This window comes from Brachyhypopomus gauderio, unplaced genomic scaffold (assembly GCF_052324685.1).
Source record: "Brachyhypopomus gauderio isolate BG-103 unplaced genomic scaffold, BGAUD_0.2 sc40, whole genome shotgun sequence".
NCBI classification, from domain to species: domain Eukaryota; kingdom Metazoa; phylum Chordata; class Actinopteri; order Gymnotiformes; family Hypopomidae; genus Brachyhypopomus; species Brachyhypopomus gauderio.
The window spans coordinates 3,127,657-3,143,603 of record NW_027506868.1 but is presented as its reverse complement, the minus strand read 5'-3'; the positions used below and the strand labels follow the sequence as shown (position 1 = coordinate 3,143,603).

The window sequence follows — 15,947 nt, the reverse complement described above, 5'->3', positions numbered from 1 at the left end:
CACATACAACGAATGACCGACAAGGGAATGAAACACTCTGGGTTCTTTATACACAGAGACAAGACGGTGAAACAAGACTCAGGTGTGTGGGTACTAACGATGAGGGCGTGACACAGACAGAGGAACGAATGGGAGCGGGGAGCTAGGCGGGACCTGGGAGGAAGGAGGGGCTGGACGTGACATAGCCCCCCCTCAAGGTGTGCAACTCCGGGGCACGCCAACCAGGAAGGGCCGGACAGACGCCGGGGACAGAGACACCACGACACAGAGGGAGACGAGCGGGTGAGGTCGGGGCAGGGACAACAGACACGGGGCAGGACAGACACAACGGCCCGGACTCCGGACGTATGGGAGGACCAGGACAAGGAATGGGCGGTGACGTGGGAACGGGGCCAGATGGCACAGGACAGGGGCTCGACACAGGAGGCGGGACCAAGGGGGCTGGACAAGACGAGGTCAAGGGCACAGGACCGGACACCAGGGAGGACTGGGATGCAGGGGCAAACAGGCGGAGGACTACGGAGATGGGGACGGGAACAAAGTGGGTGACGATCTGGGGAACAGAGACAGGGACAGAGACATGGAGGACACCACCAGGGACGGACACGTGGACGCGGACAGACATGCACACAGGAACGGGGACCAAAAGGAAGCCAGGAAGGGGACAGGGCAACAAAGGGAACATAGGTAGACGTAAAACAGGAACAGAAAGAGGGTCAATGTCCGAACAGTTCGGCAAGGGGTCATCCCCAGACACGCTGGCGGGCAAGGCAGTCTCAGCGGGGGCACTCGCAGACAGAGGAGCGTCCAGGGGCGCCGACGAAGCTGGAGGAGGGTCCAGAGGAACAGGTAAGTCCGGCTGAGGGACAGCGGAGACCGGGGACCTCGGCGGAGAGGTCGCAGAGGCCGGCCGACGGGCCGCAGGGACCGGCCGAGTCTGTTGGCCGGCAGCGGGAACAGGCGGGGTCGCCGTGCAGACTTCATCGGGGGGCGTGACCACCGGACCGACGTCATCGGGGGGCGTGACCACCGGACCGACGTCATCGGGTGGCCTGGTCATCGCACAGACGTCATCAGGGGGCGGAGCCTCTGGGTCGACGTCATCAGGGGCGGAGCCTCCGGGTCGACGTCATCTGGGGGCGGAGCCTCCGGGTCGGTTGGCCACGATGTGGAAACCTGGGTGATGCAGGTGGGTATGGAGACCTGAGGTCTACCGGCACGTGCACTCGGGCCCACACTCCTCCCCCCCTGGCTGACAGGGCCGGGGAGCTGGGCCATGAGAGGCTGCTGAAAGAAGCTGAAAGAAGCTTTCACACTGAAAGAAGAAATAGTCCGCAGACATAGTCTCCCCATTGTATACATCCGGGCAGGGAGCTAGTGAGGGCAAAGCAGCGTATCTACCTACAGAGTCCTTAGTCAAGAAGGATTGTAGGTTGTCCAGGCGTGCTTGGAAAGAATCTTTTCCGTCATGTGTCATCGAACCAACTGGAGTAAACGACTCTTGCTGCGTCAACTTAATTGGGTCGGTCATTATGTAACGTTTCACGGGGCGGGGAGATTAGCAGGAGTGACGCAAGTGCAAATAAGAAAGATTTAATAGAAAGACAGTGGTAAACCAAAGGACAAAACACAGAAGGCAAAAGGGTAGCTACACTAAACAAAGGAGAAGACACCACTAATCAGGTAAGCTATATAACTGGGATTGTAACGTATGAGGACATAACAACTAACAACTACATACATATACGGGGAGAACATTACACAGGAGAAGCAATGACTACAGGGGCAACAAGGAAGAAGCGAACTACCGCATAAACAAAACAATAAACAGGCAAAGAGATAACAAACACCAATGGCTACTAATGATGGGGAACACAACAATGAAACACAAGCACATAACCTAAAGAGACATAACCCAAACAAACAAGGACTAGGAGTGACACTAAGAGCAAGAACAAAAGACAAGGCATGAACAAACAAGAAGTCAGACAGAGAGAACCGAGGGACTCACATACAACGAATGACCGACAAGGGAATGAAACACTCTGGGTTCTTTATACACAGAGACAAGACGGTGAAACAAGACTCAGGTGTGTGGGTACTAACGATGAGGGCGTGACACAGACGGAGGAACGAATGGGAGCGGGGAGCTAGGCGGGACCTGGGAGGAAGGAGGGGCTGGACGTGACAGGAACAGTTCGTAGAGGTTATTATTTTTTAAGTGATTATGAAGTTGCGAAGCTACTGCCTTTTCGAGAATTTTTGATATGAAGGGTAGATTAGAGATGGGCTGTAGGTTATTAAAATCAGTGGGGTCTGCGCCAAGTTTTTTCAGAATTGGAGTTATTACAGCAGTTTTAAAATGAGCAGGAACAGTCCCAGTGGTAAGGGAAGAATGTGTGATGTTGGTGATGATAGGGACTAGTGAAGACTGACAGGCTTTCACTAGAACTGAAGGGAGAGGGTCTAGTTTGCAGGTGGATGGTTTTAGCTTCTGAATGATAACAGAGATTTCTGAGGCAGAAGGAAGATGAAAGGCAGACCAAGAATGAGCAGGAGGAGAAAAGTCAGGGAGTAGTACCATATTATTGCTGTAGTACCATGTTATTACTGCTGAAGTACCATGTTATTACTGCTGTAGTACCATGGTATTATTGTTGTAGTACCATGTCATTGTTGCTGCAGTACTCAGTGTTGGGTAAGTTACTTTAAAAAAGTAATTCGTTACAGTTACAAGTTACCTTGTTTAAAATGTAATTGTAGTGTAACTTTTCTGATTACTTTTGAAAAGTAATGTAACTAATTACTTTTGGATTACTTTTTGATTACTTTAGGGTTTAAATGAGTATTGACCCATGATCAACATTTAATTTTTGAGAACTGACAGTGTGAAACTTAAAAGAGTACTAAGCTGAGAGGGAATTGCTGACAGGCAATCACAGGAGGTCCACAAGAAGAGATGCCTGCACCAGGCATGTAAGATTCTCAGACTACTGTCATCGGGCCATACTCTTTTCTGCTCCTCCCCCAGGCTCTACCATTTTCACAGTTTGCAGACTAACACAAGCAGGTTCAGAAACCACTTCTTTCCCACAGCGGTCACCTTATTGAACTCTTCCCAAAGACCATTATTTCCTTCTCTATCCATACCTTACCATCCACACAAAATCTGAACAGTGTTCCTCTTCAATCCACATCTGTATAGCCCTATCTACAGTGGTATAGGATAATCTGTATATTATCTGTATGATTCCATCTGTATTTATCACATTTAATTATATCATATATTTTTCTTTGCCCTGTGCATTGTGCTGCCATAACTACATTACACACACATGCATTTCCCTAGGTAATTTATCTACTCTGCACATATCTATTAACCATCTTTACTTACACTAGCTGTAAATAACTGCATTGTATCTCTAAATACTGCATTCTATACAATCTGCACGTGTTGCACTTGATTAGATACCAAACTGCATTTCACTACTTCATACAAATTTCATTTAAATGTGTGGCTTGTCGAACGGTAGGTCTAAGATAGGTCCAATGATACCAATTGGGTAGGCTAAGTCGTGTCATAGACATCGACAAACGTTTTTCCAACACCAAACAGTCATAAATATTCATTTGATACCGTCTGTCATTGGCTAATAGTCATGTATGATTCCAGCGAATACCTGTTTAGGACTTTAAACAGCTAATTTGGTTAGCCTGTAAATCAAGCTAGCATGCTAAAGGACAAACACATTCAAGTGAATGGTAGTAGCTAGCCCAGCAGGTAGCGAACTATGGAAACCACTGTGTGTGTGTGTGTGTGTGTGTGACACTCAGCATACCTTGTTGTTAGCTCGCTTACAACCTCAATACTGGTTGCCTTCTAGGGTTGCCACCTGTCCCGGTTATCCCGGGACCGTCCCGGTTTTCCGGGGCTGTCCCAGTTTGTCTCGGTTTTCCTTCTTTTTAATATTCGGTACCGGCAAAAAAAATCATTTAATGTCCCGGTTTTCACTAAGTTAGTTCAAACGACTATTTAGACTGTTTCTGCACACTTTAAATCCGTCTGTTTTTTCTCGCTGTGTCCATTTTACGTTCGCCACCCCACGTCAACAATTTACGTTCGCGTATGACAGAGTGTCCTTGTTTTTTGTCAGACCTAGGTGGCAACCATTCTGATCGGAAATAAACCTCCAAACTCCGAAATTTACTCAAAGGCTTGGCATAATCACAAATAGTTGCCGATGGTGGCACATGGTTCATTTATTGACAACACGAAAACAAAACAAATGCTCCTTAAATGTCCAGTGAAGCCGTCTGTCATTGCTGCTTGAGCTGAAACTGAACCGCGCGCTTGCTGCTCCAGCACAGAATAAAAATATCATTAAATATTTCGCAAAGGTTTTTGTTTATATTTTTAAAATGTAACTAAAATTGTAATTCTTAATTTTTCCAGAAGTAACTGTAACTGAATTACATATTTTCTCATTGTAACTGTAACGAATTACAGTTACACTTTTTTTGTAATTAAATTACGTAACGTCGTTACATGTAATTCGTTACTCCCCAACACTGGCAGTACTGTACTATTATTATTGCAGTAGTACCATGTTATTATTGCTGTAGTACTGTTATTATTGCTGTAGTACCATATTATTGCTGTAGTACCATGTTATTATTACTGTAGTACTATGCTATTACTGCTGTAGTACCATGTTATTACTGCTGTAGTGCTGTCCTGTTTTATTACTGCGGTAGTACCATATTATTACTGTTGTAGTACCATATTATATTATATACCATATATACCATATGGTAACCATATTATATTACCATATTATTGATGTAGTACCGTGTTATTGTTACTGTAGTACTGTACTATGTTATTATTGCAGTAGTACTATGCTATGGTTGCTGTAGTACCATGTTATTACTGCTGTAGTACCATGTTATTACTGCTGTAATACCATATTGCGGTAGAACTGTTATTATTGCTGTAGTAATATGCTATTACTGCTGTAGTACCATATTAATATTGCTGTAGTACCATGTTATTACTGCTGTAGTACCATGTTATTATTGCTATAGTAGGCCTACCTGACCCCAGAGCAGCTCTCCTACTCCAACAAACAGGCACCAGAGCCACTGCTCCACATTCAGGGGGGCACAGCTGAAGGGCTTCCCTCCAAACTGCACAATAACAATCTGCAAACACACAATAAACAATTCAACAAATACACACATGGAATTTAATTATCAAAATTAAAAAGAAACTACATTGAAATGGTGTTTTACACCTGTATGGCAAAGGTCCCAAGCACAATGGAGCAGAAAATAGGGTTTGCAAAGATGCCGTTAAAAACATTCCTCTCGCCGTGGATTTTCCGTGCGTTAATCTCATTGAAGAGCTGCATGAGGACGAAGGTGTTGAAGATGATGGTGTAGTGTTCCGAGGGCGGAGCATGGAGAGGAGCATTACGCCCACTGTCAATATCAAACATCTTCTCACCTGAGTGATATCATGGAGGCAACTTGTTTAGTGACAGGGAAAACATAACTCATTCAACATCACTGTATACATACAAGAGTTAGTCAGACTTAACGAGAGTTAGCCAGACTTAAGCCAGAGGTAAGTCAATTAGTCACAGTGAGGCAGAGATGTTCTAAAGTCAAGTCACGAGTCTTTAGGCTGGAGTCCCAGTCAAATCATGAGTCAATACCAGGATACGCTTGGGGACTTAGGAGATGGAAAATAACTATTTTATATATCACCTTCGTAGCTCCTATTGTCCGCCATCCCCCATTATCGGTCACTTCCACGTATTGCGTAATTTCTGTATCTCTTATCGCCATTACCGTAAAATGTAAACTGCTGTCTTACAATGACATTTAAACTTTATTTGAGCAAAAAAATCACATCTCAAAACTATTGAAATATCACAAATTTCGCATGCTCAAAACTGTACAGAATGAATTTTTGTTCCGTGACGATTATACTTAATTATACTCAATACCTAAAATGTCAATGGTTGTTTTGATACTTGTTCACAAGTGGCTACTACACTAATTGGGGCTACTACACTAGCTGTAATGATGGCTAAGTGTCTAACGTAAACGAAACAAACGTATCCGGGTGTGTTTTATATAGTAAATGTAATGACTAATTGTCTAACGTAACCTAAACAAACCTATGCAGGTGTGTTTTATATAGTAAATATAATGACTGTGTAACGTAACCTAAACAAACCTATCCAGGTGTGTTTTATGTGCTTATGAAGTTTGATGTGGTTCCAGTGTCTTTAAATGTTTCCCACATTCTTTACACGTCAGTTTTGTCCAAGGATTTAAACTCCCTGTAGCCAAAGACTCCACATGGATTATTCCAGCTGTAGCCATGGCAACCTCATTTGTTCACATATAACACGTCTCTCTGATTTCCCGCTCACGATAAGCGAATGTTGCGATACGTCACGTGAAAAGGGGCTACGTCCCAAATCACCAAAAAAAAATAAAGGAATAATTGCAAAATAAACACACAAAGAAAGTAAGTGTTCTGTAACTCGCACACAGTGCCTGGATAACAGACTGACTATTATTGTTCACAAGTTATTTTGAACGAGTCCGAGTAGTGAGTAGTCGTTTGGGACGAGTTTCAAGTCAAGTCTTAAGAATTTTTGTAGGCGACTTAAGTGCAACTTCAACTCGAGTCGCTCACTCAAGTGCCCATCTCCGACACACACACACTCTCTCTCTCACACACACTCAATCAAGTGCCCATCCCTGACACACACACTCTCTCTCTCTCTCTCTCTTTCTCTCTCACTCACTCACACACACACACACACACACACACACACACACACACACACTCACTCAGTCAGTCGAGTGCCCATCTCTGGCGTGAGTCAGAGTCTTATAGATATATATAGGTAGATATTGAATTGTTCAAGAATGAGGACAAACTGTGGGGTACTGGATTATATCACAGATGGATGAGGTTGGATAGCATGGACAGCAGCCCCCCAAAACAGAAGAGCAGAAGAACACTATGAAGGTTTTTCTTCCACAGCTGCCAATCACACTAGAAATTAATAAAAATAAATATGAAATATATGATCTGCTCCTACAGCACCTGAGACAGAAAAACTGAACCCAAAGTACGTAGTGCATGTGCTGATTGTCTGCGTGGAGGACGTGAGGAGGCTGTCTCGGACACTGGATCCTCCCTGATGTGGGGACAGAATACTATGAGCTGTGCAATAAGCACAATTATAGTCACCAGTATAACAGAAGCAGCTTAGTAGTCATGTCTGAAACTCTATGCTACAAAACACTTTCAGTGTTCCCCTCAGAGCTGCAGAGTGGAACAACGATCATGATGGTACATGACTACAGCAGAAATATGATGGGCAGCCCAGCGGTGAAGCATCTGCTAACACAGGTTAACAGTGCTGCCACCCAGACTGCAGAGATGCACAAGTGATGCACATGTTCTTGACCACAAGAACAACGTGAACAGAACCTGTGCTTGGATCCACCAAGAGCTGAAACAAATCAGCATGGGAGGACATACAGGAGAAGGGGCTACATCCCCATAGCTCAGTGGCTCAGAGACCCAGAGCAGAACTCTGCAGTACAACCACACATGTTCAACAGCAGGTCACACACGTGAAGAACAGGGCAACCTCTGTCCCTGACATAGGCCATGCCAAGTGGCTACTGAAACAATCCATGTTTGCCTAGAAGAATAAATGAACAAGTCACTATTTACTACTCAGAAGGGGACTGGTAACAACACCAGAGGCTCAAGGCACCACTTAACAGAGAGAGAGAGAGCAGTCCACCAGGACTCCATGACCAGACAGAACAACATATGTATTGTCATGGCCGACTGTAAGGAAGGATGTAACAAGTATAAAACGATCCTACCAATAGCAGGACTGAAAGAGATTCCAATCACAGCAGCACCAGAACCAGCACTAAGCACTAAGTCAAAGGAAACAGTAGTGCATCCCACCACTCCAAATGCAGGCTGTGCACAGCAGACCCTGAGTCAGTGCCACATCTGGAGGAAATGTGCAAGACGCTGGTGGGAGCAGTGTACACACAGAGACATGTGAGAGGTGCAGCAGAACTGGGAACTTCAAGTGATTCCAAGTTATCTAAATATGAAATGTTAGTGAAATACCAGTGACTGACAGGAAACAGAATGTGGAAAGCTGTCTTAGTGTTAATGGTGGAATAATTTGCATGGTGTACCATAAACTGGACATATGGATATGAATTGCTTATCTTTGTGTCTGCAAAGTCCTTCTAAAAGATGTACCAATGAACAGCAGAGTGAAGATGATGGTGAGCTGGTAGACACCGTGTCCCAGAATGTTCTTCATCATGGTTCTTGAGATGAGGGGGTTGTTGCGGCCATAGGGTTTCCTTAGCAACAGGGCTTCCGTGGGAGGCTCAGTGGCCAGAGCCAGAGATGCAAATGTGTCCATGATCAGATTTACCCATAACATCTGCACTGCCTTCAAGGGAGAGTCCTGCACACACACACACACACACACACACACACACACACACACACACACACACACACACACACACAGGTTTAATGTATAAATAAATAGTTTGTTTGTGTGTTTGTGTGTGTGGGGGTGGGTGGGTGTGTGTGTGTGTGTGTAGTATCTGTAGCTGTACCTGGGTGATACAGGCTCCGGTAAAGGCCACTATTACAGCCACCACGTTGACGGTGAGCTGGAACTGGAGGAACTTGGAGATGCTGTCATACACATTGCGGCCCCACATCACAGCCTTCACAATGCTGCTGAAGTTATCGTCTGTTAGAATAATGTCAGACGCTTCCTTTGCTACATCTGTCCCCGCAATGCCCTGTAAGTGCACACACACATGAACACACACGAACACACAATAACAACCCTCTTGTGCACTAAAGAAGATGAGGTCTCACCCTCAGAGCACTAATGGAGAGAGTGGATTAGAGGTCTCACCATGGCGAAGCCCACATCAGCTTTCTTCAGGGCAGGACCATCGTTGGTACCATCACCCGTCACTGCTACTACCTGCCTCTGTTCTCCAATGGTGCTGTCTATGATACCTGAACAAATACACAAACAAAGATACTAGGGGTGACCTGCAATAGTCGCTGTTTCGACTATACAGTGGTACCTCGAGATACGAGCTGCTCTACATACGAGCAATCCAAGATACGAGCACCGAGACGAGCAAAATTTCTGTTCGACATACGAGTGCACGCTCGAGATACGAGCATGAACCACTAGGTGGCAGTACAGTACTGTATTTCAATACTGTTGTAGCGACTACTCCTCGCAAAGAAACAAACCTCGTTGGACAGATTTTTAATGAAAAAAAAACAGATCTGAGTGAACATGCCGAAAGTTCACCCAAAAGTCCTAAAACCAACGAGTGAGTGTTTAAGCAACTTTTTAAGTTTAGGTAATGTGATGTGTGTACGTAATTTTTACAGTTTAAACATGTTCTCTGTTACGGTAATTTCTATTGTTCAGCATGTACGTACGTGTGTACCGGTGAAGTTACTGTACGTATTGTTTAATTATACATGTTGCGTGTGCCTTTATTAATAAAGAACATGTCTTTTTTTCCACATTTACGCTAGTTTTGTGACTTTTTTTAAGGACCGGAACCAAATACAATACATTGTTAAATTGCTTCGAGAACCGAGCAGTTCGAGATACGAGCACGGGTCTGGAACGGATTAAACTCGTATCTCGAGTTACCACTGTAGTTGACTATGTCGACTATGAACATCATAGTCGAATGTACCATTCTGACTGCATTAGTTGTTACATGAAATGTCTTTGTTTTCATTATATATAGCCTTTTGTCAAATAAAATCATCCTAATTTCAGTTAATAAATATTTTTAAATGTGTGCGCATTAACAATAGGCATTTTCCTTACTACAAATTAATAAATCACGCCCTCCAGTTGCACAATCCAAATGAGCGGAGCTGAACACGCTACAGGATAGTCAGCATCTGCCGAGATTATAATGGTTACAAAAAAAACTTCAAAAGTGTGGGAGTATTTTGAAAAAGATAAAGATGAATCAAACAAAGTAAAGTGCAAGTTATGTCATCAACGTCTTTCATTTCACACAACAACAACCAACATGGCATACCATTTAAAATGCGTAAAGCGAAAAAAAAAAACAGTTCAGCCATTTGTCATTTCGGTCGTGTCGTGTCATCTCGTCGCGGTGCATCTTGGCAAGTAGGCCTATAAACATTTGTTGTTGTTGTTTGCATTTAAACCCTGTTACTTGAACCTTTACTTATAATTTTTTTGTTGTTGTGTGGCAATTTTTATATTTTCCGGCAGGCATATTTTATTTAAAATATTTTTGACATTTTGCACAGTGCCTGTCTGACAGTTCGATATGCGCATTGCGCACTGACGGTGACTTTTTTTTGTTAATGTTCTCTAACGTTAATAAACGTTATAAAAAAATAAATAAGTAAATAAATAAATAAATAAAAGCTGACTAAAGCCAACCTATCATGTTTTAATTTATCTGAGTGTTTTAGGTTTTTACTTTGAAGTGGAAAATGAGAATGAATGAGAACGGGATCCCATTTAAGGTGCTCTAGAAAAAAACCCCAGATTTGACTATTAGTCGACTAAAGGGAAAATCTGACAAATCAGATTCGACTATGAAAATCCTTAGTTGAAGACACCTCTAATAGATACACACGCACACACAAACACACACACATATAGTTTAAGATAAGAACAACTGTGTCCTGAAGAGTGGGTTGGGTAAGAACAGAGTAAAGCTTATGTACCGTATTTTCTGGACTATAGAGTGCACCTCAATGTAAGCTGCACCTACCAAGTTTTTTTTTAATGGAAAATGTTGTATAAGCCGCACCGGGCTATAAGCCGCATATATCTACTACCCTGAATACAGTCCCCCTTAATGATGAGTCTGGTTAACGACGGACTGGACTTACGACCGACTTTTTTTAATTTCACACGGTGTGTGGAGGAGCAGGGGCAGCACAGTGGAGTGTTGTGGAGTGTTGTGTACGATAAGCTGAGGCAGTGCAGCCTCCACCGTAGCCCATCTTGGCAACGCGATCCCTCTTTCTCACACTGTACGCACGCACGTGAACATTGTTAGTTTTTTCTATACTGTATTTACGATCAAAGCGTATCTAAATCTAGGGTCACGCTTAACAACGAAAACTGCTTTATGACGGACTTTTAAGTCTCTAACCCCATCGTTAAGCGGGGACTCACTGTACATTTAACTGAACTGATCAGTTGAACTGATCAGAACTGAACGGTGCCAGTAGCATTTCATGTGCGACAGTTTTGGCTTTCAGCCGGTGTTTTGTCGAATTCCGACTCCCCTCGTTTATCTGCGCATAAATACGCTACAGATTATATTGTTGATTTATGTTTCTATGCATAAATAAAAGCTAAACTTTAATTATCCATCACAGCAAACGGCACGGCATTATCTATGTCCAAAGCCACACTGGCTCAAGGGTGTTCATTATTTTAAATAAAATACACACTGGCTATACCGAAGTTCACCTCTGACCACGACTTCACAGTATTACAGCAGTATTATGTCTAAATACCTAGTTAGGACAAAACTAGAGTGCTCAATTAACTAAGTCAGGGGTTGACCAAGGCAAAGTTATAAGATGACCAAGGCAAAATTATCTACCTACAATAAAAATGCGAATCAAATGTGTTTCTTCTATATTATCATAATTTGTTATTATTATTACTACAATTTAATATTGTGTACTGTTTCTTTTCTTTTCCTTTTAGGATAAATAAGGTATTTTATTTATTTATATTTATAAAGTATTTTAAAGTATGGCTAATTGTAGCGAGAAACACTCACAATATCCTTCCAAAGTTGCTGGGTCAAATCCTCGGCCATGGTTTCAGAGTGCCGTGTGACTGTATTCCTCGATAGCTGGAGAGCTTTGATTGAAGATAATATTTCCGATTTGTTTTTAAAGTCTCGGAACAAGGAATCAGCGCATTCAACAAATGCCTCTTTTATCATCTCCATTGGAAGGACGTCTTGTGTTTAACAATGAAGTGACACCCGAAATGATACTTGAACAGTCCGAAAATGCTCCACATTTCCCTTCTTTGGAATAGCAACGGCACACTGACAGATGAGGCAAACACACTTATGACATAGTGAAGTCCTCCTCCCATTCTGTATGAAGTGGTAGGTTTTAAGCTTCTTACTCTGACCAGCTATGGCACTCATTTTTATACCCTTTGTTGTATTTTGTTTAAATGAATCGGAGGCTAGCTATGCAGCAAGCTAACAAGTTAGCGCTTTAAACAAGGTTTAACGCTCATACGTACACTAAAAAAAACCCTAAAAAACGGTAAATTACTGGCAGCAGCGGCTGCCAAACAAAAACTTTAATTTTAAAGTAAAAAACCCTGATTTAAATTAAGTGGAAAAACTATAAATTTACAGAAAAATTCATTAAACATTCTGCAGAGAAATACCGTTATTTTACAGATTTTTCATGGATTATTATGATTTAGCACTTTTAAAAAGTGACAGCACTAATATTTTTGCAGAGCAATATCGTTGTTTTACAACTTTTAACTGAATTATTACAATTACAATTTATTACAATGCAGCTGCAAGATTAATTTTAATTTTAAGATTTAAATTTAAAAATCTTAAATTAATATTAATTAAGATTTTATTTTCTCCATTAATCTGGAAAGGTTTTGACAAAAAACTGCAGTTTTAAGTCTATTCATTACATGTTGTAACGGCTTCAAGTCAGAAGGACAAGAATGAGCCATGACACCAATGTAAGTGAACTGTTATTTTATAAGCAACACACTAAAGGTAGGGGGAACACTAACGCACATACAACACACATCCAGGGAAACAGGGGGAACTCACCGCGGGGCCTGCTGGGAGGTCTGTACAATGGCTGACGGTACAATATTCAGCCACCACAGAATGTGATAGAGGCGGATTTTTTTTAAAACCCCATTAATGTCTGCCACCCAAAATTTAATTAGCGATAGAATAGTCGGCGATGTTCCTAGCAAATTAGACTTAAAAGCCTGTTCCATTAAAATGTACGTCTACCAGTATATCAGTTCATCTGTCTCTCAGTGTGTTACAGGTTATTTCCTTGGTTATGTTCAAGTATAGACCCAGTGTTTAGAAATGTCTGAAAGTCACTCTTCATTCTGTAGTCATCATAAAAATGAGCATAATCATGATTTTCAATTGCAGAAAAGGTTTTTTTTTTCTTTGTCAAATCAATTACCATCACGTTCTGTGGCAAATTAATATGTCCGGACCCTATATGTTTTGATTTTTCTCCTGAACATCAATGGATCCTCTGAATTACGAGGACACCTAACAATCAAAATACGAGTATTGCTAAATGTAAGCTAATACTATAAAAACCCCATTCATTTCTGACATTGAAAATCATGTTTAAACCAGCAGTGCCAAACAACTAAACACATCGCCAAAAGACATTAGATAATACAAGTTAATAAGATTTTGATTAAAATAACAGAGAAAAAAACTTTTTTGTTCTTACAGACATAAACCTTCATATAATCAACCGAATGTTTAATTGCAGATAATTGCTGTAATTGTACATGAATCTGTATATAATTTAAGAAAGCAGAAAAATATCGTATAAATAATACTGTATTTTCTCTGTAAAAAAAGAGAAAAGCATGTAACTTGTAATTATTATCATAATACTTAAAATAAAAGATATTTTGTCAAATTACAAATAATGTCTGTAATTTTACAGTTTTTGTATACAATTGGAAAAAAATGTTAAACTACATTGAAATATTTAGTTATTTTCCATAAAATTAGGATTTTTTTTACAGTGTAGGGTGTCAAAAGTGCAGACGTCCTATTGGCTACCCTGTATGTCAATCAAAAGACAAACGTCAGTGCAGATGGATGATAGCCTGTCATTCATCTCTTTTTGTCATTCATCCCTTACTATTTAATGTCATGCGATCTACCCATACTTCCTTCGCGATCGACCAGTAGATCGCGATCAACGTACTGGGCACCCCTGAACTAAGTTATAGTAACTGTAACTCCCGAATATCATCTGTAGCATCTTTATGCGTGTGCAAATGAGGGGAGTCGGAATTTGGCACATGTTGGTTTGAAAAGATTTCTCCGTTGTGCCTGCTGCTTGCATGTGCTAAATGAAATTGAGCACTTTCTTCTTTGATTTACAACTTTGATCTACCACCTGATTCACTTTCTGCTCCGCCCCCTGATGGGTGAAGGAAAATCTACAGAAAAGCCGCACCTCAGTATAAGCCGCATGGTTCAAAGCGTGGGAAAAAAAGTCCGGAAAATACAATAATCAGTGGGTAGAGGTTATAGGTGCGTTTACCTTTGACTAGTGTGTGTTTGTCTGTGGGAGAAGAACGCGCCAACACTCTCAGTTTAGGCCAGAGTCTGTCAATACGCTCCTGCTCAACCTGCAAGGAACATTTTACAGTAATAACACTGACAACAATGTGATTACAAGCCTTATTTAGTACACCAGACCACTCCCACTGAGTCCATCAGACCACTCCCACCAAGTCCTCTAGACCACTCCCACTGAGTCCTCTAGACCACTCCCACTGAGTCCACCTCACATCCATTGACTTCCCACGTGCATTCTCACCACACAACATAGCCCCTCCCACTGAGCATTACACATACATACTGTGTAAAGATGATGTTTTAGTGATATTGTTACTAAGGAGAGAAAAGGCAGATCTAAAGCTATTTCCTGCTGTTATAGAGGATAATGGACAGGGTTTTCTAACTCGAATAACGTGTCTTCTTTTTTGTTTGTGGATTCACACTGTATCTAGAGCAATGTGATAACAGGCAGACCTCTCCTTTCTCATTCCTGATTCGCCGGTTGAAGTCCTTCCCCTCCATGCACAGGAAGTCGTCTCCAGCATGGATGATGCCACACTTCGCAGCGATGGCACGTGCCGTGTTGATGTTGTCACCTGTTACCATGCGAACGGTGATGCCAGCCCTCTGACACTTCCTGATGGCATCTGGTACCTGATTGGAAGGCAAAAAGTCTCCTTACAGTCTGGGTTATAATCATTCCCTCATATAGCTCATGTATGTTATCATATATGCTATACAGTGAGTCCCTGCTTAATGACGTGGTTAGAGACTGAAAAGTCCGTCGTAAAGCAGTTTTCATCGTTAAGCATGACCCTAGATTTAGATACACTTTGATCGTAAATACAGTATAGAAAAAAACGAATAATGTTCTTGTGCGTGCGTACAGCATGAGAAAGAATGATTGCGTTGCCGAGATGGACTGCAGTGGAGGCTGCGCAGCCTCAGCTTATCATACGCAACACTCCACTGTGCTGCCACTGTGCTGCCACTGCTTCTCCGCATTCTCTGGAATGTTTCTCAGTGCCCGAGGTCCAGGCATACAGATTATATGGATGCACAATAAGATGAGCATGATGGAGATGACTGAAGAGGCTACACTGGTGGATGGGAAATTTAAATATAAGAAACTTCCAAATGGAAGTACAAACACAAATAGTGTTATTTGCACTTTCTGCAGGAAGGAGTTAGCTTATCACAGGAGCACTTCCACCCTTTGTTACCACCTCAACGGAAAACATGTTGGGGCTAACGCGCAGGTCAGTAATGATAACTTAGCTGCTAAATGTATTCCTAGTACGATAGGGTGACCAAACGTCCGTATTTCCCGGGACATGTCCGTATTTCACATCCTGTCCCTGGCTTCTCGGGTTTTTTTAAAGTGAGGAAATGTCCTGGTTTTTAAATTACCTTCATTGGACCATTAAGACTGGATTAAACTTTTGCGAGTGACCGTAGTGCACGACTCTGCACACCTC

General features: G+C 42.1%; 1 protein-coding gene across 7 annotated transcripts in view; it reads right to left on the bottom strand.

Moving 5' to 3' along the window:
- Window positions 1–15,947, bottom strand: part of atp2b3a (ATPase plasma membrane Ca2+ transporting 3a) — a 66,531-nt gene that overhangs the window by 31,858 nt on the left and 18,726 nt on the right. For all 7 annotated transcript variants that reach the window (XM_076985347.1, XM_076985346.1, XM_076985350.1 and 4 more), the window contains 7 exons: window positions 14,944–15,123; window positions 14,450–14,537; window positions 9,006–9,112; window positions 8,695–8,886; window positions 8,324–8,537; window positions 5,295–5,506; window positions 5,095–5,202 (listed from right to left, as the gene is read on the bottom strand). In XM_076985347.1, coding sequence (XP_076841462.1) covers window positions 5,095–5,202; window positions 5,295–5,506; window positions 8,324–8,537; window positions 8,695–8,886; window positions 9,006–9,112; window positions 14,450–14,537; window positions 14,944–15,123 — 1,101 coding nt within the window. The remainder of the gene's footprint in view (window positions 1–5,094; window positions 5,203–5,294; window positions 5,507–8,323; window positions 8,538–8,694; window positions 8,887–9,005; window positions 9,113–14,449; window positions 14,538–14,943; window positions 15,124–15,947) is intronic.